Below are 20,660 nucleotides of genomic sequence, written 5' to 3' on the forward strand. Positions count from 1 at the left end.
GTGGACTGGTGTGATGGTGTGCTGGTATCTGGTGTGGTTTGGTGTGGTGGCGTGGACTGGTGTGGTTTGGTGTGGTGGCGTGGACTGGTGTGGTGGTGTGGTATGGTGTATCTTCCTGTCTTGTTCTCCTCCCATTTCCTCTCATTCTTCCATCTCATTCTGTGTTATTATCTGTCGCGTATTCTCTTTGCTCTCACTATTTCCTGCTTTTTTTATGGCTTTCCTGTTTTTTACACTGTCCTCTTCGCTACATTTTACCAACCGCTGTTTTCATGCTTTTCTCTCTGCAATTTTTTCTGTCACTCCAACATTGTATAATTCTGTACGCCATGTTTCTTAATGTTATGTGTTCTTCTACTTTTACTGTTTTTTTTTCCTTTTTCAGTAGTCATATTGCTGCATCTGGCATATTAATTTTTCTATAAATCTCTACGTCTTTTTTTATTGTTGTACCTGCACTTAATTCTTTTTTGCTTTCATTTTTGCTCTATTCTTACAACTGTGTGTGCAATTCCACATTTTCTTTTATTCTGCTCATCCAATATTTTTAGGATTTGCGGATATATTTTACTCTTCCAATGTTTGTCTTTGCACCCCGATATTTCCTTTGGTGCCTCTGTGCCCACGTATTCCCAGCGTATTGTGTGGATACTGAAACCTCCCTCTTTTTTGACATATTAACCACTAAAGACGAAGCGAATTTTCATTTTATTTATTCTCGTCATCTCCTGTCCATTGACTCCTTGTAGATGATCCGTTACAAGTGGAAATAGGAGAGAGAGAGAGAGAGAGAGAGAGAGAGAGAGAGAGAGAGAGAGAGAGAGAGAGAGAGAGAGAGAGAGAGAGAGAGAGAGAGAGAGAGAGAGAGAGAGAGAGAGAGAGAGAGAGAGAGAGAGAGAGAGAGAGAGAGAGAGAGAGAGAGAGAGAGAGAGAGAGAGAGAGAGAGAGAGAGAGAGACAAGGGTAGAGCTTGAACTCTTTATTATCTCCAACTTATCGGGTTACGCTCTCTAAAGATGGGTTCTGTGTAGCACGAAACGTTAGAGAAAAAGGAAGCAAAGTCTAACCTGTCTCTCTCGCACCCAACATTTCCGACTGAACTCTTCTTGGCAAATATCTCTTGTGCTGAGAAGTTTCATAAAGACTGTATTTGACACTTCTAGTATGAATAGTCTTTGCTAGGATGAAAATATTAGTCTGAGGGACGCCAGAATATGATTTAGAAATGGTTGTTAAGAGTAGGATGGTAAAACACACATCCTGTGTTTGTGTTTATCGTCAAGTTAAAACCACGTCTGTACCATGACGCTGTTTATATTTTCTTCGTACTCTCAGACAGTTTATCTTTGCCCGGGAGACGCTTCTGAAATTGGAGACGATAGATTTATAGCCTCACCACCTTCATTGCCAGGGGACTCCATGAAGGTGAATTAAAAAATAAAAATAAAATGGATATAACAAGTAAAGAAGAGGCGGTAGATGAAAAAGGGCACAGGTACAAGGATCAATAATTATCAAAGGATCTTATTATTCTCAGCCTCTTATAATTTCTTTTTTTTTTTCAGCTAAATTACATCTGGTTTTTGCTGACATGGAATACTGTATATTTTCCGATCATCGAGGGATTCATGGTGACTGGTGTGGTGTGTGATGTGGTGTGGTGTGCTGGTGTAGTGTGGTGGTATGATGTGGTGCGTGATGTGGTGTGGCGGTGTGATGTGGTGGTGTAATGTGGTATGTTATTGTGGTGTGGGATATGGAGTGTGGTAAAAATTAGGTATAGGCTATGAGAAACTGTTGCATGGTGTGGTGGTGTGGCTGTGTGATTTTGTGTGGTGGTGTGGTGGTGTGAATCACGGTCAGCTGAATAGAATCGTCTGGCATCACCTGCAACGAATACTAATAAAGATGCGACCCTGAGATGGTAAATAAAGTCTGCATGACGACCATAAAAGTAGTTATCGGAAACTTGTTACCTTTTACTTTATTTCTTTACTTAAATTTTTACTTTAATATTAACTTTATTTTTCATTTTAATTTTTACATTAATATTTAAGCCAGTTTAGTGAAGACAAGAATATAAATAGAAAACCTCAAGGATATCTTAGGTTAAAAAGGTGTGTGACTATGGAACCAGGTGAGAGCGAAGGAAGGAGGGAGGGGATAGAGGGGAGGAGGGGATAGAAGGGAGGCGAGGGGAGTGATAGACGGGAGGGAGGAGAGGGAGGTGATTAGTGGGGGGTGAAAAAGTAGGGGTTAGAGGAGAGGGAGGGAATAGAGGAAAGGGAGGGGACAGAGGGAAGGAAGGAGAAGAGGAGATGTGGGAGGGAGAAAGGGACGGTACAGAGGATAGGGAGGATAGGGAGAGGACAGAGGATAGGGAGGAAAGGGAGAGGACAAAGGGAAAGGAGGAGAGGGAGCTGATAAAAGGGAGGAAGGAAAGAGGTAGAGGGAAAAAGGAGGAGGGAGAATAGGGAGGGGATAAACGAAAGACTGAAGGTCATCCATTTTTCCTTCTCCCCCATGTTAACCCATTTTCTAAGACCTATTTTTTTTTTTAATCATTTTCCATCTTTTGACGAATTACATCAGTTTCTTTTTTCTGTTTTCATTCTTTCTTTGTTTTTTGTTTTTGCATTTTACTCATTTTCTCCCTTCTCTTTTCCCTCTATGTAACAGTATTTTTTTTCCCTATGTCGTTGTATACGGTTCCTCTTTCTCCATTTTCCGTCCATCATCCACGTTTTCTATATTTTCTTTATCCCCTTTTTCTGTCTTGTCATCTATTATGCTTATTTTCCCCAGTCATTTTTTTTTTAACCATACTTTCCATCTTTCGTATTTTTTTCTTGGTTTATTGTGAGTATTTTTCCTTCTTACTAGAGTCGTTATCTATATTTTCTTCATTTTTTTTATATATTTTTTCAAACTATTTTCCTTCCCTTATTCGTATCTTACTCGTGTTTTTTCCTTTACCCATTTTTAACCTTTCTTTTTCATTGTTTTTCCTACATCCATTTTTCCTTCAGCATATTTTCTCATCTATTCCCTATATTATCAGTGTCACTTATGTTTTTTTTTTTAAGATTTTTTCCCCTTTTCCTCTGTTCTTTTTTTTTTTTGGTGTGTGTGTCATTTCTTTAACTCATTTCCCTTTATCAATTCTGTTAGCTCCTATCTTTCATTGTCTTATTAAGCATTATTTATTTATTTATTTATTTATTACCCTCATTGTTCTCCCTGCGTGTCAAATGGGGTTGGTGGAGGATTAGTGACCCTCCCTGTAAAACAATTAACTCTAAGCCCTTGGCCACCCCGTTTGGGATACATGGCGTCTGGCAATGATGATGATGATGATGATGTGTACTTTATGGCCTTTTTATTCTGTGTTCTCCTATTTTCCCTTCTGAGTATTTCCGTACCTCCATTAATTTTTCTCTGCTCTCAGTATTATCCATATTCATCCTTGTTCACTCATTCCTGTCTATATTCATTCTCTGTCTTTTTGCATTCTGTCTACTTTCATTGTCTGTTTTCATCTGTCCACTCTCATTCTACTTTCATTCTGTCTATTTTCATTCCATGTCTATTTCTATTTTGTCTATTTTCTCTCTCCCAGTTTTCATTCTCTGTCTACTTTCATTCTCTGTCTACTTTCATTCTCTGTCTACTTTCATTCTCTGTCTATTTTCATTCTCTGCCTATTTTAATTCTATTTTCATTCTCTGTCTACTTTCATTCTGTCTATTTTCATTCTCTGTCTACTTTCATTCTAAGTTCATTCTCTGTGTACTTTTATTTTGTCTACTTTCATACCCTGTCTATTTTTATTTTCTGTCTAATTTCATTCTGTCTACAGTATTTCCATTCTCTGTCTATTTCATTCTTTTCTCTTCCCAGCAGGCTCAGTCTCCCCTCTAAATATATTCACATAAAATTTCCACGTTCCCATTTCAATCATTTTCTCTCTCCTCTCTCCCCTCTCTCTCTCTCTCTCTTTCTGTTATCCTCGCATTCCTTATAATATTTTCAAATATTTTTTTCCCCTTCGAATGTCCGCTTTTTTTTTTTTTTTTTCCTGACGTATATATTATCAGTTCTCTTTCTCCTTTATCAATACTCTTTATTTTCCTTATTAAACGTTTTCCTTCAGCCCAAGTTTCCCCTTTATTTCTTCCATTATCCGCTTCTCTCTCTCTCTCTCTGTTCTTTCTAACTTATTCTCTCTCACTTTTCCCCTGCTATCTATCCTTTTCTACATATTCTCTCTCTTTTCCTCGGCTATCTATCTCTTTCTTCTAACTATTCTCTCTCTTTTCCTCTGCCATCTCTAGCTTATTCTAACTTATTTTCTCTCTTTTTCTCCTGCTATCTATCTTTCTTTTTACATATTCTCTCTCTTTTTCCCTGCTATCTATCTTTTTTCGTGCCCTTTTTAACCTATTCTTATTCATCCTTCTCTCTCTCTCTCTCTCTCTCTCTCTCTCTCTACCAGTATTCCTATTGATCCTCTTTCTCTTTTTCCTCAATCTTTTTCCCTCCTTATATTCACTCCTTCCTTTTCCCAACAGGCTCAGTTTCCCCTCCAAAAAATTCGCACTGCCAATAGGCCTATGTTCACTCTAATTTTACAACCCCTTAGGCCTACGGGACGACTCGGGCTAAGAGAGAGAGAGAGAGAGAGAGAGAGACTTGTCAGTGACGCCAGATATGCTAAACAACCCTTAACAGAAAAAAAAAAAAGCCTGGGAACACGAGAGAGAGAGAGAGAGAGAGAGAGAGAGAGGTGCGTATCTCATAAAATCGTGAACAGATGAAGAATAATAAGCCTTTTCAAATTGTGTGTGTGTGTGTGTGTGTGTGTGTGTGTGTGTGTGTGTGTGAGTGAGAGAGAGAGAGAGAGAGAGAGAGAGAGAGAGAGAGAGTAAAAGGACGAAGCAAATAAAAAGCCAAAGAAAGTTAAAGCAGAACAAATAGGAGAACAAGGAAACATGGAGGAGCTGTAGCAAAAACAACAGGAGCAGAAAAAAAAAAAAATGGGGAGGAGGAGGTACGTAGGAAAAAAATCCCTACCCATCCCTCTACAGCAAATTAGGCGGAACAGAATTTACTTGCTCTCTCTCTCTCTCTCTCCCTCTCTCTCTCTCTCTCTCTCTCTCACACACACACATAAGGGTCCTTCTTTTTTTCTCTTCTGTTCTTTAATGTCACACGCCCTCTTCCTCGTTTCCTTTCTTTTTTTGTTTTCTTTAAGTGATTTTCTTCCACTCTCTGTCTGCTGTTTTGAATATCCTCTCTCTCTCTCTCTCTCTCTCTCTCTCTCTCTCTCTCTCTCTCTCTCTCTCACTTTATTTACTGTCTTGATTTGCTCTCTGTTAGTGCTATCATTTTTATATTCATCCACATTATTTGCTTTCTCCCTTTAATTGCACTCTTTCACATACCCTTTCTTTATTTTCTCCCATCATTTGCTCTCCTTTAACCGCTTCAGCACCATGACGCACTTAAAGCTTTATTCTGTGTACTGGCCGGTGATTTTATGCTCATTAGGGAAGACGAAAGGTAACGCAAAGGTGTCCCGATGGCTTCTTATCCCTTCACTCTGATGGCTCTCTCACTCTCATATTCTAAACGCCTAAAAGAGACCCGTAACACCTTGCTCTGAGCGATTTATTATTATTTTTTTTTGTGCAAGTCGGAACCAAAGGCCAGGAGCCAGCAAAATTGTTCCCTCCAAGAAAAAACAAAACGAAAACAAGCTAACAGAGAGACAAATTCATCATCCGTTTACTTTGCCCAAAACACTTCGATATTTTCCTCTTATTTCATTTATCCTCATTTGTATGATCGATGTAGTCTGCCCTCAGTAACGTACAAAAGGATAGAAAGTGTAATACGCAAAAATAAATCGCCCAAGAGGAAGTGCTGCGTAATATATCGCCTACATTACGGTTTTAATCTATGCGTATTCGTCTTGAGCAGTAGAATGGAAAAAAAACACACACACCATCGTAGTGAAGTGGTTAACCTCTTCATTCCGATTACTTGTTAAATCTCCTGTTTCCATACGATTTTATTTAACTTCGGAGAGATCATTATAACTTTCTCTCTCTCTCTCTCTCTCTCTCTCTCTCTCTCTCTCTCCTTAATTCTGACGACCTAAAACTGCCATCTCTCCATTTCCTAGGGCTGAGCTGTAGCCAGAGATTAACATTAAAATATGAGGCTTGTGGCAAATAAATGCTACGGGAAGGGTGAAGAGCAGTGGTATTGTCTTCTTTCTTTCTTTTTTAACTGAACTACGTGAAATACCTTAAATGTTAAAAAAAAAAAGAAATTAGGCCAAGTTAAAATAAAAGAGGTATAATTATAGATGCTTCATTACGACAAGCGGAAATGTTGGGTAGGAGAGAGAGAGAGAGAGAGAGAGAGAGAGAGAGAGAGAGAGAGAGAGAGAGAGAGAGAGAGAGAGAGAGAGAGAGCTTTCTTTATTTCTCTAACTTATCGGGCTACACAGAACCCAAGCTTTCTAAAGACAGGTTCTGTGTACACGAAAAGTTAAAGAAAATAGACTTCAAGCTCTAACCTGTCTCTCTCTCTCTCTCCCACCCAACATTTCCAGGTAAAATTATGCTGTTATTAAGGCGGTTAGTGAAGGTTGTTTGCATCCTCTCAAATCAAAATCTCAAATAAACTTAAAATCATAATATCGTGTGGACGCAGAAAAACTTTACGGAAAAATATGTGAGTGGATTTACGGATTTGCGGTTGTTTTTCTTATCGTATTTGTTTTATTAGTTATTTCTTCTGATTTATTGGTGTATTTATTGTCTCGCTCCCTTTCTATTGCTGTTAGTTTAGTTTATTTCTTGTCTTTTTCTTTCAATAGCATTTTTTTTTTTTTGGTTCCTTCTTTCTTCTCTTTTTTCGATTCTGTCCGTCTTTCTAATCTTTTCTGTCTGCCTGCTTGTACCTCTCTTTCTCTCTCTCCAAAGAAGCCACCTGTTTCCTTGCGTCAAAAGGGAGCTAATTTTCCTCCACTCTTTCTCCATCCCTCCCTGCCTCCTCTCCCACCCATCCTCTCTCTCTCTCTCTCTCTCTCTCTCTCTCTCTCTCTCTCTCTCTCTCTCTCTCTCTCTCTCTCTCTCTCAGCTAAACGGGAGGATCAAATTCCTTTCAGAGTTAATAAAATGAGGGGTAGCCATGTTCTTACTGAGGGTAGAGGGAGGAGAGGAGGAAAGAGGGGGAATAAAGGAGAGGAAGAAAGGGAGAGAAAGGAAAGGTAATAAAAGGGATGAAAGTAATGTATGGAACGGGGAAGAGAAATGGAGAGAGAAGAGGAACAGAGTAGGAGGAGGAGAGGAAGGAGGGGTAGTAGATGAGGAAGAGGAAAAAGAAAGAGAGAGAGAGAGAGAGAGAGAGAGAGAGAGAGAGAGAGAGAGAGAGAGAGAGAGAGAGAGAGAGAGAGAGAGAGAGAGAGAGAGAGAGGAGGTTTTTATAATATTAATAAAATCGTCTGAAAATGCAAACAACTCAAAATACAAGTCATCGTAGTGATGAAGCCAACCGAGGTCAAAAAAATCAATCAATCAATCAATCAATGCATGGGGTGCTGTTTCAGGTAGACCGTCCCATACAAGATGCGGCGTCAGGCAACAGACGAGTACACAGACTGGAAATTTAGTGCTTCAAGGCCTATCTGGACTACCCCGTGAAATATTATAGTTACCCCACCTGACTTCCTTCACTGACACCTGTTGAGCCAATCTGCAGGACTAGAGAACTTGATTCTCTCTCTCTCTCTCTCTCTGTGGCTTTCTGTGTGGCTTATTCCTTTTCACATCGTCTTTGCACTGCTTCTTCCTGCTTCTTACTTGCCTCTGTTTACATCGTCCCTTCACCTCATATCTTATCCTAGTTTCCCCTATAATTCTCAGTTCCACTAACTTGTTCATCCAGTTCTGCTCGTCTCATCCTCTCACTCCATATCTTAGCTTCCAGGCTCTTTCTGTTTTGTTCCTTAGTTGTCTTATGGTTAGTCTAGGGCAGTGGTTCTTAACATTTTTTGAGTCACGGACCCCTTCGAGAAACTGGTGAACGCTATGAACCCCTTCCCTACAAAAATGCACAAAAGCACAAACACAGCATTTTGCATGCAATGAATATACATAATTTTATTGAAAACTACCTCACGCAGTGTATCACAAAGTATAAAACAGTCTTTACAAAGAATTATGTTTCTCACTCTTTTTCATGCAAAAACTAATGGCCACTCGAAAAAATGAAATACATCCAACTTGTACAAATTAAACAAAACAAAACTTTAAGTCTGCTCAAAAGTTCATTTCAGTGAGAGAGTTGTTGTTGTTGTTTGGCTTGAATAAGATGAAATTGTGGAGTGGTCTTTGACAAGGCAACACGCATGTCATCGTTGACATCCAGTTGATTTCGACTTTTCATTTTGATAGAAACAAGCGCTGAAATCCCTGACTCACAAAGGTATGTAATTGCAAACGGAATCAGAGCACCCATAGCCAGTGGCGTCACTAGGGGTCAGATTTTGGGGGGGCTGTAGCCCTGGTGTAGGTAGAAGGGGGGGACGAGCGAAGCGAGCCTATGCAGCTGGGGGGTACTGGGGGGGCGCTGTAAGCCCCCCCGGAGAATTTTTCGGAAATTGAGCAGTTTTAGGGGCATTTTTGAGGCCTATAGATGGGAAAGAGAGAGAGAGAGAGAGAGAGAGAGTGTTTTAGCCTACTTTCCCACTCTGTATGTTTAGGACAATATATTTGCAACAATGAGAAATAGCCTAGGCCTAGCTAATTTAAAAATAAATCAATAAAAAAAATCCTGGCCCAAGCTTCATAAAATGACTACTGAAATAGTTTGATAAAGGGCTACTTACATATGTCTGAATGGGTTCAGCTTTGGGGTTATCTGGGGTTGCTTCTGGCACCTCATTCCCAATAACAGCCACTTTTTCTTGGCACTCATCTGAGTCATCTTGGGAGGTGCGGGTGCGAAAGAATGTCCTTATTTTTTAGATGACCTTTTCATCACTTGAGTGGCTGCTGGCTGATATCCGCAAATGTATTATTGTAGAATAGCCTATAAAAGGGAAATGACATTCAGTTCTGACAGTCGAGTGTCGACTGAACCAACTAAGTACTGCCGACTCTTTGTATAGAGTATAGGCTAGATCTCATATCCGTAAAAACAAAAATGAACAGGTAAAGTGAGGTGGCTAGCAATATGCCGGAACGTAGTAACGTCTATACAGCCACTGAAACCAATACATTCAAATAAAGCCGAAAACAACACAGGATTTAGCCACAGTTCACAGACACTTCTCAATGTAAACAAACATTCCGAGTTTCGATACTCTGAACATTCGAATTTGTGAAAAATTGCATAGATCAGGGCCGGTATTAATAAAAACTTCTAGGAGTACTCCTAAAATTGCTACTAAAAGTGGTTGTAGCTGAGAGTTGCTTCTAAACGTTCCTCCTAGGAGGACTCGTAGTAGTAATTTCGCTCCTACCATGATGTGTTACCAACACAAAGAATATCTACTTAATATATTTTAAAAATTACCATTACAAAGCCTCAGAGTATCAGTAAGTAGTTTAAAAATGAAAAACTAGTTTTTATATATAGAAACAACATCTATTTGAACTTAGATTATGATTCTTTACGAATGTCGATAAAATGGGTAAAATGTAAACACATCGTGTGGTCAGCTGATCGTGCCTGCTACCATCGGGGCATCGTGTGTACATAGTACAATGACCGTCAACAATGGCACAATTTCAAGATTCCAAGGCTGCAGATAAATTCAGGAGAAAGAGAAACTGGACGGAGGGAGTGTACGAGGGACCTTCACAAACCTTTTAACAATGTGTGGAGCAGTTAGAGCATAGAGTGTTCCGTTATCACATTGCTCACTGATGACTGCGATGGTCCAAAGTCATCACAATTACACTGCTGCATTTTACCAGTTGCAAGGTACCTAAATAGTATCAACACTTTCATCTCGGATGTGAGAGGATGGTTTCGATGTGCGGGCCTTTCCAGTACATCTCTTTCTAAATCATTAATAAACAGAATGCCCTCACGATCGAAACGGTACCTTCTTACAAGTTCTTGATCATCATATTCCATGAATGCATCCTTCCGAGCTCGAAAATTTCTGCGTGGTGGGTGGTGTCGGTCAGCCATGGTCTATGTTGTCTTGTCTCTTGGTGTTTGAGGGACGCAGATACTATGTTTACTGTCACTAAAAGCCCTCCTAACTCCTTAAAAGTCCTTGTGGAGGATTTTTATTTTTTAGCGATTTTACGAGTAAACTTAGGAGTTGAAAGTAACTTTTAGGAGTACTTCTAGAAGTTAGGAGCCAAATTTCACTTTGAGAGGAACTTTTACTTCTAGGAGTTTTTATTAATACGGGCACAGATATTTTAGACTACATAATCCAATTTTAAAGCTCCGTGATTAATATACAGGTATACCATATTATATATTGTAAATATATAATGTCTGAAAAATGTAATACAATCTTGCATTCTTTGTGCAATAAATATATTTCAAAGAAAACCAAGCTTGGAAAAAGTATATGGGAAACTAATATATTATAACATGATTTGAGTCATAGGTTTACGTAAATTGTGAATAACTAATCACATTATATAGCTATAAATAATACTGTATTAAACTAATATGGATGCACGAATAAAAGTGGATTGGCGGTAGGGGGTTGGGGGAAAGCTAGGTGGGTCAGTGCCGAGCTGCAAGCATACTATGTAAGCTGGTGATTTTTTATTATTATTATTTTGGGAGGCTGCAATTTTTTGGGGGCTGAGTCCTTGATTTGGGGGGGCTAAGCCCCCCCTAGCCCTCCCCTGGTGACGCCACTGCCCATAGCTCGCTTTGCCAGACGAAGGTAGGCTTGTGTCAACGAACACCAGAATTCTTCAAGACTTCGAGTTTGTTTGTTTGTTTGTTTTAAGTTAATGATGCCAAACAGCATCCCGCAATCTCGCTAAATTGTTCTCTATTATTCTGACCTTCACAGAACCCCTGTATCCCATCTATGGACCCCTTGGGGGTCCATGGACCCCAGGTTAAGAACCCCCGGTCTAGGGTGAGTATTCTTGTGTGGTTAGGAAGCGTACTTAAAAACTCCTCCTTACCGGTTTATTTCTGCGTCTGCTCCGTTAATATAGTTTTTTATGTTATTCATGCAATCTGTATCGGTATAAAAAATGTATGTGACAAAAATGAAAATCATGGGTACTTAGGAAAACAAATCGCTAAGGAAGAGGTGTTAGGGAGCTTTCTTTACCCGATGAGAATACGGGCCTAGTTGTTCAAATGGTTGTTAATTCCTCCATTTTCGTATCCTATGTTGTCTGCTCATCCTTTCACTCCATCTCTCGGCTGCTCATCTCATTCCGTCTATCATGTCCTCTCAATCCATCTCTAAGATTACTCTACCTCTCTTCCTCCCATTCTACCTTCTAATTCTCCATGTGATTCTTAGTTTCTATGTCCGTTCATTGGATTCTATTTGCCTCGTTCGCTCACTCCATCTCTCAGCTATTAATCTCTTTATGTTCCTTTCATTATATTCTGCCTTTGTGCCTTTGATCAGTCAGTCAAGGTATAATATAGTTCTTAATTCCTCTTACTTGTTCATCTAATTCTGCTCGTCTCATCCTTTCACTCCATTTCTTAGCTTTCATTCTGTTTCTCATCGTCTCAGGATTGTCAGATAAGTTTTGTTGTCACCCTGATATGGCGTCTGACTCGATTTCTCACTCCATCTCTTAAGCTGTGACTGTTTATGTTTCTCTCCTTCTGTCTGTGGATGGTCAGTCAGTTACTCGTACTTTCCCAGTCGTTGTTGGTCTGTTCCGTTTTTCCATTCCATCCTTGGTTCGGCACTCTGTTACGTATTTTTAGTTCTTTTGGTCCATTACTCTGTTACTTTTAGTTTCTTTGGTCCATTACTCTGTTACTTTTAGTTTCTTTGGTCCATTACTCTTACTTTATTTTTAGTTTTTTTGGTCCATTACTGTTACTTTATTTTTAGTTTCTTTGGGCCATTACTGTTACTTTATTTTTTAGTTTCTTTGGTCCATTGTCCATTACTGTTACTTTATTTTTAGTTTCTTTGGTCCATTACTCTGTTACTTTTAGTTTCTTTGGCCCATTACTGTTACTTTATTTTTAGTTTCCTTGATCCGGTACTGTTACTTTATTTTTAGTTTCTTGGGTCCATTACTCTGTTACTTTATTTTTAGTTTCTTTGGTCCATTACTGTTACTTTATTTTTAGTTTCTTTGGTCTGGTACTCTCTTACTTTATTTTTAAGTGTGTACGTCACTGAACATCTACCTGACGGTCTATTCCCCAAGGCCTTCTTACGTGTAACACAAGCCTATTGCAGAAGTATTTTTCTAAACGAGTTATAGAATGTATATACCCACAATAGTGATTTTTCATGACTGTATTTCCTTTCCTCTGTCACTCTAGTTTATTTGTGATGTACCTGCCGGCTGTATGGACAAAAACAGAGGTATAATCAGTCTTACACGCACCTTAGTCCCTTCAATATCATGATGCCATTTGGCTTATTCTTACCGTATTTTACATGTCCATCAAACAAACAGCTTTATGCAGCTCTGATAAATCGTGCTGTTGTGGTGGTGAAGGCTATACGTAACCCATCAAGTTCGAAAAGTTTCCCTTAATCCAAAGATAAGTGTCTGAAAGTGGTAAGAGCAAAATATGTCATAACCGTATCGAAGAAGTTAATCTAGATCTCGGAGATTATGCATATTCTTCTTAAATGGACACATAGATAGACACACACACACACACACACACACACACACACACACACACACACACACACACACAGATTTCTGTCCATCTATCTATCTATCTGTCAATCTATCTATAAATCTATATCTATGTCTGTCTATCTATCTGTCTATATCTCTATCTATCTATCTATCTATCTACATGTTTGAGAGAGAGAGAGAGAGAGAGAGAAGGGATCAAACAGTAATTTCGTCAACTTGGAGATAAGGATCTAAAGCCCCTGTTTGTTCATATTAAAAGCAGGAGGCTGGCAGAGGAGGAGGTGGGGAGGGGTAGGGAAGGAAGACGGGAAGGAGGAAGAAAGGAAGGGAGAGAAGAAGGGAGGTAGGTGGAAGCGAGGGGGGGGGTGAAGAAGAGGGGAAAAGGTAGAGAAGAAAAAGAGACCGGCAAGAGGAGGGTGGGAAAGCAAGGGAGTAAAGGGAAGCAGTGAAGAAAAGAGGAGAGGAAGGGACAGGAAGGAGGGAGAGAGGGCGGGAGGAAGAGAAGATAGAAGAGAAGGGAGAGAAAGAAGGAGGATCAGACAAAGGGTAGAAAGAGGGAAGAAAAGAGAGCACGAGACAGTGAAGAGGAGAGGGAGGGAGGAAAGTAAGAGGAAAAAATAAAGAAAGGAGTAAGGTAGAAGGTGAGATAATAAAGAAGAGGGAAAAAAGGATGAAATAATTAAGAAAAGAGAGAGAGAGAGAGTGAGAGAGAGAGAGAGACAGAGAGAGAGAGAGAGAGAGAGAGAGAGAGAGAGGCAAGCAGGTAGAAAAAGCAGAGAGGGAGAAAATGAGGGAGGTAAGTAAGAATAAAGGTAGGTAGGCGTTATTAGGTTTGGTATTTAGGTAGGTAAGCTATTAGGTAGGTGGGTAGGTAGGTAGGTAGGTGGATAGATAGGTAAGTAGGTCAGTAAGTAGGACATATGTTAGTAGACAAAAAGTAAGTCAGGGATCATGCTGGTAGGTAGATAGGCAAGTAGGTAAGCAATGAGTTACCTGTTAAAGATATATAAGAGTACAGTAATTTTTATAGTGCTATGGCTTCCTTTATACATATCTTATTATTTTGAGACGAGTTTATTCAGCTTAATAAAACGCCTCACAGTGAAGAAATGAATGGGGGACTATTTTGAACTCCTTCACTCATTTCCTTCTGACCCTACCATTTAGTACACCTTTGTTGTTGGTCTTCTCATAATATTGCGCTTTTTTCGTAGCTACAAGATATCATTCGCTGTCATTTCCTGCTCCATCAGATCATTTCACACCACGTACTGCCGTTAAATATCTCATCTCCCACATATTTACCCTCATTCCTTCGTTCACAGTTCAGCATAAAAACTGCTCTCCAAATCCAACCTATCTCTGGCAATGATCTTTCTGTTACATTGCTGTAACAGGTAGATGGGTTAGAAAGTAAGTAAGCTATACCGATTTTACTCTAACTTTGCCTAAATTTTCCATCCCTCCATCTTGAACGCTGAGTTATAATAATAGACTAACAATAAATTTCGGTGTTAGCCACGGAAAGGTGTGATGAAAAGGATATGAGTCGTGGCATTGTCTTCTGCCACTGACCTACGTGGAATAAGCTGTAAAATGACAAAAATCTGGGTCAAGTTAGTGTAAAAAGGGTATAGTAAGTGGCAGTAAGGTATGCAAGATGAGAGTTACAGAAATAATAGAGTACAGGTGATTACGAATGAAATTATACATACATACCTTACTGGAATTATATGCTCCTAAAGACGCACAACTCATTGTATTTTCTGTATGTCGTTAAGCATGCATAAAAACAGGCGGGAAGAGAAACTGGCATCCCATACTCTTTGTGCTGGTGTAAGGTTGTGCTGACCCTGTTGACCAGCACTTTTGTTGCAGGCAGCATTGTAGCTCCTTCGACACAAGATAGAGGGCAATTATATAACTGTGCATACATTTCTGTTTTGATTAGGTTCCGAAAGAGACCGTACAACCGCCCTCTAATTTTTCTCACCCAGTGTGGACAGTATGAATACGTGGAAACAAAGATATGTTGATGATGATGAAGGTAATGATGATTACATGCAATATAGCTGACGACAGGTTTGTTTTAAGGCAGTAGGTATATGAGATGTCTTCAGATAGGAAGATTAATATGTATGCATCGAAATATGAAAATGTTTATGTAGTGGGAAGGAAAACTGTTGGTTGAAATGAATTAAGGGTTAAACTGGTCTTGGTGACAACAGTGAAGTGCCAGATTTATTGTCTTTTCAGCCTTTTCAGTACTATGACGTTTTATATATCATTCATGTAATCCCTATGAGATTTTATTATGCTTCGGGAAGACTTTCGAAACGCAGTGGTTAGATAATTATAACCGTCATTAATCCTCTCCGCTACAAGTGGTGTCCCCGATGCTGAGTAGGAATTCGTTTGGTATACAATCTCTGACTCATATAAACATGATACAGTGCCTCGACATGCATCACTTCCCTTACAGACAGCCCTTCCGTATCGGTACTTGACCATCAGGAGGAAGTGTTTAATCTGGCTATCACTCCCTAAAGAGAAAGTCCGATCCTGCAGTGGAGCTAATGTGGACTGATGGTGGTACAGATATGGATTTAGTGAAATAACTAGAGCTACTGCGGTGCAAATTTTTCTCCTACGTAAAGTTACAATCTCATTTAGACAAAAAAAATAAATAAAAGAAAAAAAAAAGGAAAAAAGTCAGGATGGAAAAAGATCAGAGAGGACACAGAGAGACCTCGTCCTCCCGTAAATGTCCAAACAGAAGGAATAAATGTCGAGGCAAATGTTCCTTCTTGGGGCTGGCTTATCGGACATTGAGGTGAGGGGCTGGGGGGGGGCGAGGGGTGTAAAAAAGGGGGTAATTAGTTCGAATTCCCATGGGTACGACGAGGCGGAACTGTGGTGGCTGTGGTAGGTGTGGTGGTTGGTTGCTGTGGTTGGTTGCGGAGGTGATTTGGTTGAAGGTTGGTGTGGTGGTGATTTGGTTAATGGTTGGTGTGGTGGTGGTTGGTTTGGTGTGGTGGTTGGTGTGGTGGTGGTTTGGTTTGTTGGTTGGTCATGGTAGAATGCTTTGGAGCAGCCCATGAAGTAGTCGAGCCTGCCACTGACAGTGAGCAGTCGCACTCTCATGAATTATTAATAATATATCTTTGTGTGGACTTATGATTCAAATTAATATTTGTAATGTGTAGAGAAATTATTTTTTCTCAAATAATTGAGAAGAAATAAAGGCAAACTACTTATTATTTTCATAGTAATACATAAAAAATATTTATCCTGCTTTTGTTTACTAACATTGCGGCACGTGGGGAAGAAGAAGAGTCGCACAGCAAGAGAGTAGGCTAACAACATCGTGGCGACCTGTAATGGTGACTGGAGCCTCGATCAGCTTAAAGCAGAGTTGAGGAAACGCAACGCCAAGCTATCTGGAAGAAAAAGGGAACTCATTGAACGGTAAGCGCCAGTAGAGAAGTGTGATAGCTAACCTAGGCCTGCCTATATAGCCTTAGTTATGTGTAGGCCTTGGCTTAGGTCATACCCTAGACTCACCTATGCCTGTTATTTTTTCTTCATGCTGACCAAGGCTTAGGTAGATAGGCCCTACTTTGTGATATATTTTACTGAACATGGAGTCACAGTGCCTCTTTAACCCTGACAATTCTAGGTTATATATACACAAACTGATTAACACACCTGCTCTAGGGCCCTAGGCTACCTTGGCCTAACCTAGTAGGCACTAGCCCTACTAGGTCTAAGGTGGAACAGTCAGAAGGCTAAAAGTGAAGTCTGGGTCTGGCCATTGTCTAGGCCTAGTCCTAAGCCTCTTATATTGAGCTGAGTAGGCAGTCGAGCAACTCTGCAGTGTTCGGGATTTCATTAAAGTATGCTTAAATTTTGCCATACGTGAGTGAATCTCAACTAGCCTAGACTCAGAAATTGTTTATATGAGCTCTGCACCCTTATTAGGCCTACTGAAAACTGGATTTTGTATGGAGAATTAATTATTTCTAATACGAGATGAGCAGGGTACGAGTTGACTTGGTTATGAGTTGACCTGTAATAGGGTTAGGTTGGATTCATAGGTTTGACTAAAACCCTTAATATGCGGCAGTGTTATAAATAATCGTGCCTGCCACACAAGGTAGTAAAAATAGCATTATTTAAAAGTTGGCACAGTAGACCTTCGGTATGGTTAAAAGATTGCCGACCCCTGATACAGGTCATCAGACTTTTACCTTTTTAATGGTGTACAGTGACTAGTGACTATTTTACAAGAAAACTATCTTATGGCCAATTATTTGCCTCTATTTTACTTGTTGAGGAAAACAAATATCTCTCTGGCTTCAGCTGTTTAGCTCCAGTAGAGATGCATGTAGTCTGACACATTTGAATCGTTAACAAAGATAATTTCATATTCAGTGTACTCCAGCATATAGAATACAATTATCAAGACTTTTCTATATAAGACTGTTTCATGTAGCTTTGAGATTAGTGAAGTTATGATGGTTTGGTTTTCATTTCAGGTTGGAGTTTTACGACAGAAATCAGAATTACGTCCCATCAGAGGTGTGTCAGGATTTCACCATGTGGACTCCCAATGCAACTCAGTACAAGGATATCAACAGTGAAACTGAGGTATAGTGTTCTGATTGATATTTTTAACATCGCAAAAAAGAAAAAAAAAAAAATCATTTGTGTTCGTCACATTTTTACCTAAATTTTTTCAATACAGCTGCGCACAATTCTTGGTTTCTCCCTACATACACCATAAGCTGGTGATACATAAGAACTCATACCACCTGGTGTACATCCAACAACAACTTTTAGTGTGTTTCTGTTCTTATAATTAGAGAAAGTTGCCTGTTGTGCTAAAGGAAGCTCTGGTTTCCTGACAGGGATCTCAGTTGCATCAAGAATCACTTTTGTTCCAGGGAACTTATTACCAAAATCATGTGGTGCATAAAACTGAACAATATCCTTCTTTGGCCATAGGCTTATCTCCCCCCACTGTAATGACATAAATCTGACCCAGGTAACAAAAATGTTATAGACATCTCTTTCAGAGACATCAAATAGCTCTCCAAGTTCAAAATTTGGCTTATTTTGTTGAAGTTTCATCATTACCAGCAAAAACTGTTCAGGAACCTGCAGTGTAGTTATGGGCCCATAAAAGTACTTCAGGCTATAAGCAGCAGGACCTAGTGTAGCTTGTACAAAAGTGAATTTCTCATAATTTTCTAGACCAGTGTGGAAATGAAGGCTTTCTGCATTGTGTTTGAAATCATCTACTCTGTAGATGACTCTAACTGCGTCAGGTACTACGGCATCTGTAGAATCTGAAACTGGTACACTGAAAACCTGTGCTGGCTCACTCTTGATGACTTCCTCTGCACCTACATCAGGAGTTTCATCACTGCCTGCACTGCCACACTTTCGCTTCTGAGATTTCACCTTCTTGGATGCTCCTGTAGGAGAAGAACAGCAAAGCAGTCTAATAGCATTGTGCATATATATCAAAGCCTTCCATCTCCTCATTTTTGCAAATCTTACAAGGCACTCAGGCTTCCTCCATCTGCTGCATAGTGAAAAAACCATCATACTGTATTCTTTTGATCCATTCTGCCTTCTGCCACTCCACACTCATACACTCTCATTACTTATGAAACCAACAAGGGATATTATAAAAAGTTACCACAATATAAACTGGCATATGTGTGTGAACACAAATTATATAAGTTCCATGAGACACTGTGTTACTGGTATTGTACATGAATATGATTGCAACTGAACTTTTGCGGATTGACTTACTCCCGGTTATTTCCTCTGCATCAACACTTCTTGCACTGTCACACATTCGCTTAAGAACCCTTTCCTTCCTGGCTACTGCAGCAACAGACGGTTTCGTAGTCCACGAGAACTGGGAAGGAACAGCTGTTTTCTCGAGTCTTTTGAGCCTTCCCTCGGACCTTCGACCTGGAAATTTTATCATGTGTGTCTTAGGTAGATGTTCACATTCAGAGCATAAACCACAGATATAATGTGATACATGTGCTACAGCAAACAAAAAGGTTGTTTTCCAAATATTCGTAGCAGTTAAGACTAGGTTAGGTATTTTTGGAAAAATGTTGGTATTATTGCAGATTCAGACCATCAGGTTGTTTTACAAAATAATAATCATAGCAGTTAAGACTAGCCTAGGTAAGGTTAGGTAATTGAGGAAAAAGTTGGTATTATTGCAGATTCAGACCATCAGGTTGTTTTACAAAATAATTATCATAGCAGTTAAGACTAGGCTAGGTAAGGTTAGGTAATTGAGGAAAAAGTTGGTATTATTGCAGATTCAGAAAATCAGGTTGTTTTACAAAATAATAATCATAGCAGTTAAGACTAGTCTAGGTAAGGTTAGGTAATTGAGGAAAAAGTTGGTATTATTGCTGATTTAGACCATCCTAGCCCAATAGTCAAGGTGATCATTTTGGTCTGCACATAAGTTTCAGCTATTATCATTTTTTTACTTGCATTTTTAAAAATGTCTAATTCTTTTTTTCCTCCAAGTATGGATTTTGACTCTTGGTCCTAGGCTAGGTCTAAGACTACCTACCAAGGGACTAACTTAGGCTATACACGGACTTAATGGATAGATAGGGCCTAATGCAAGTACTTATGGATAAGCCTCAAGCAAGCAAACTTTGGCTACTTTAAACTCTACTTACCACCAGGCATATAGTCTTCTGCAGTGAAGTGGTCCTTGCATGCCATCAAATCCTTGGACGGAGTGAAGTTTTGGCGCTTGATAGCCATCATCCACCGTTTTTTCAGTTCTCGGTTCGGAGGAAATTGATGGCCACCCCTATTAATGCACAGGGCAACACAACAGTACGATCCTGACACCTTAGATTCTCAGCGTGCGTCCTCTCAACTTCAGTCCAGCCTTCCGACCTCTCTCAGAGCAGGCAAAAAATGACTGTTGACTGTTCCTGGATTTGGGACAGTTTGTCGAAATCGTTGACTGAAGGCGAATTTAGGCACTAATAAATTTAAGTTAGTAAATCGTCTCAGAGGAGGAAAATATGACTTTCCTCATTGAAACCATATATTAAGAGATACAAATCTACTCATTTCTAAAGAAGTAACATAGAAAACATTAAATTATAAGGGATGAATGAGCTGACTAGTTGCTAGACTTGCCAGATTAGAATATTTTTACCTTTTTGTATGACTCATACAAATGAATAAGCTCTTGTTGTGTGTATTCATTGGAGAGTGTAAGTGGTTTTGTAAGTAGGAATGACATTAATCCTATCTCAAGTGCACACAAACAAATGCAGCATATGATTCATGAGCATGCGTGTCCTACGACGTCTGTGGCAGGCTCGACCATGACGATTGTCAATTGTCTTCCACCTCATAAAGTACCCCATTATGGCAGTGACAGTCGTTGTGGTACGGCAGGGAGAAAGAGTCAAATAATATCTATCATTTGGAGAAAGGTCATTTAGACAGACAAGCAATTTTTGCCAAGTCTCATTTTTCTCCAGGAACGAGGCCCACAACAATCGATGTAGCACAGTGGTACTGACTACAGAGGCACTAGGCAGTCGGGAGGAAAAGTTGACCAGGGATTTCTAAAGCAGGAATCTGCTAGATAGCATATGAAATTATGCTAGATTGGCATAAATTATGCTAAATCTTTCGTTGTTCTTAATACGTTCGGTTTCTACTATTTTTAAAAATTAATATGGCATCACTAGGTTGTTGCTTTATAAACTCATATTATTATCAG

The 20,660-nt window shown here is 39.5% G+C and overlaps 1 protein-coding gene across 1 annotated transcript in view; it reads right to left on the reverse strand.

The window, feature by feature from the left end:
* The window catches only part of LOC145409653 (uncharacterized), a 91,816-nt gene extending 72,138 nt beyond the window's left edge, over positions 1-19,678 (reverse strand). Inside the window, exons 1-2 of the mRNA XM_080280005.1 lie at positions 19,591-19,678; positions 17,674-18,342 (exon numbers count right to left, since the gene is read on the reverse strand). Coding sequence (XP_080136131.1) covers positions 17,674-18,342; positions 19,591-19,678 — 757 coding nt within the window. The remainder of the gene's footprint in view (positions 1-17,673; positions 18,343-19,590) is intronic.
* Between the last annotated feature and the right edge of the window lie 982 nt (positions 19,679-20,660).

Source organism: Coenobita brevimanus, chromosome 82 (genome assembly GCF_032717465.1).
Source record: "Coenobita brevimanus isolate Jiangsu-jjx chromosome 82, ASM3271746v2, whole genome shotgun sequence".
Taxonomy (NCBI): Eukaryota; Metazoa; Arthropoda; class Malacostraca; order Decapoda; family Coenobitidae; genus Coenobita; species Coenobita brevimanus.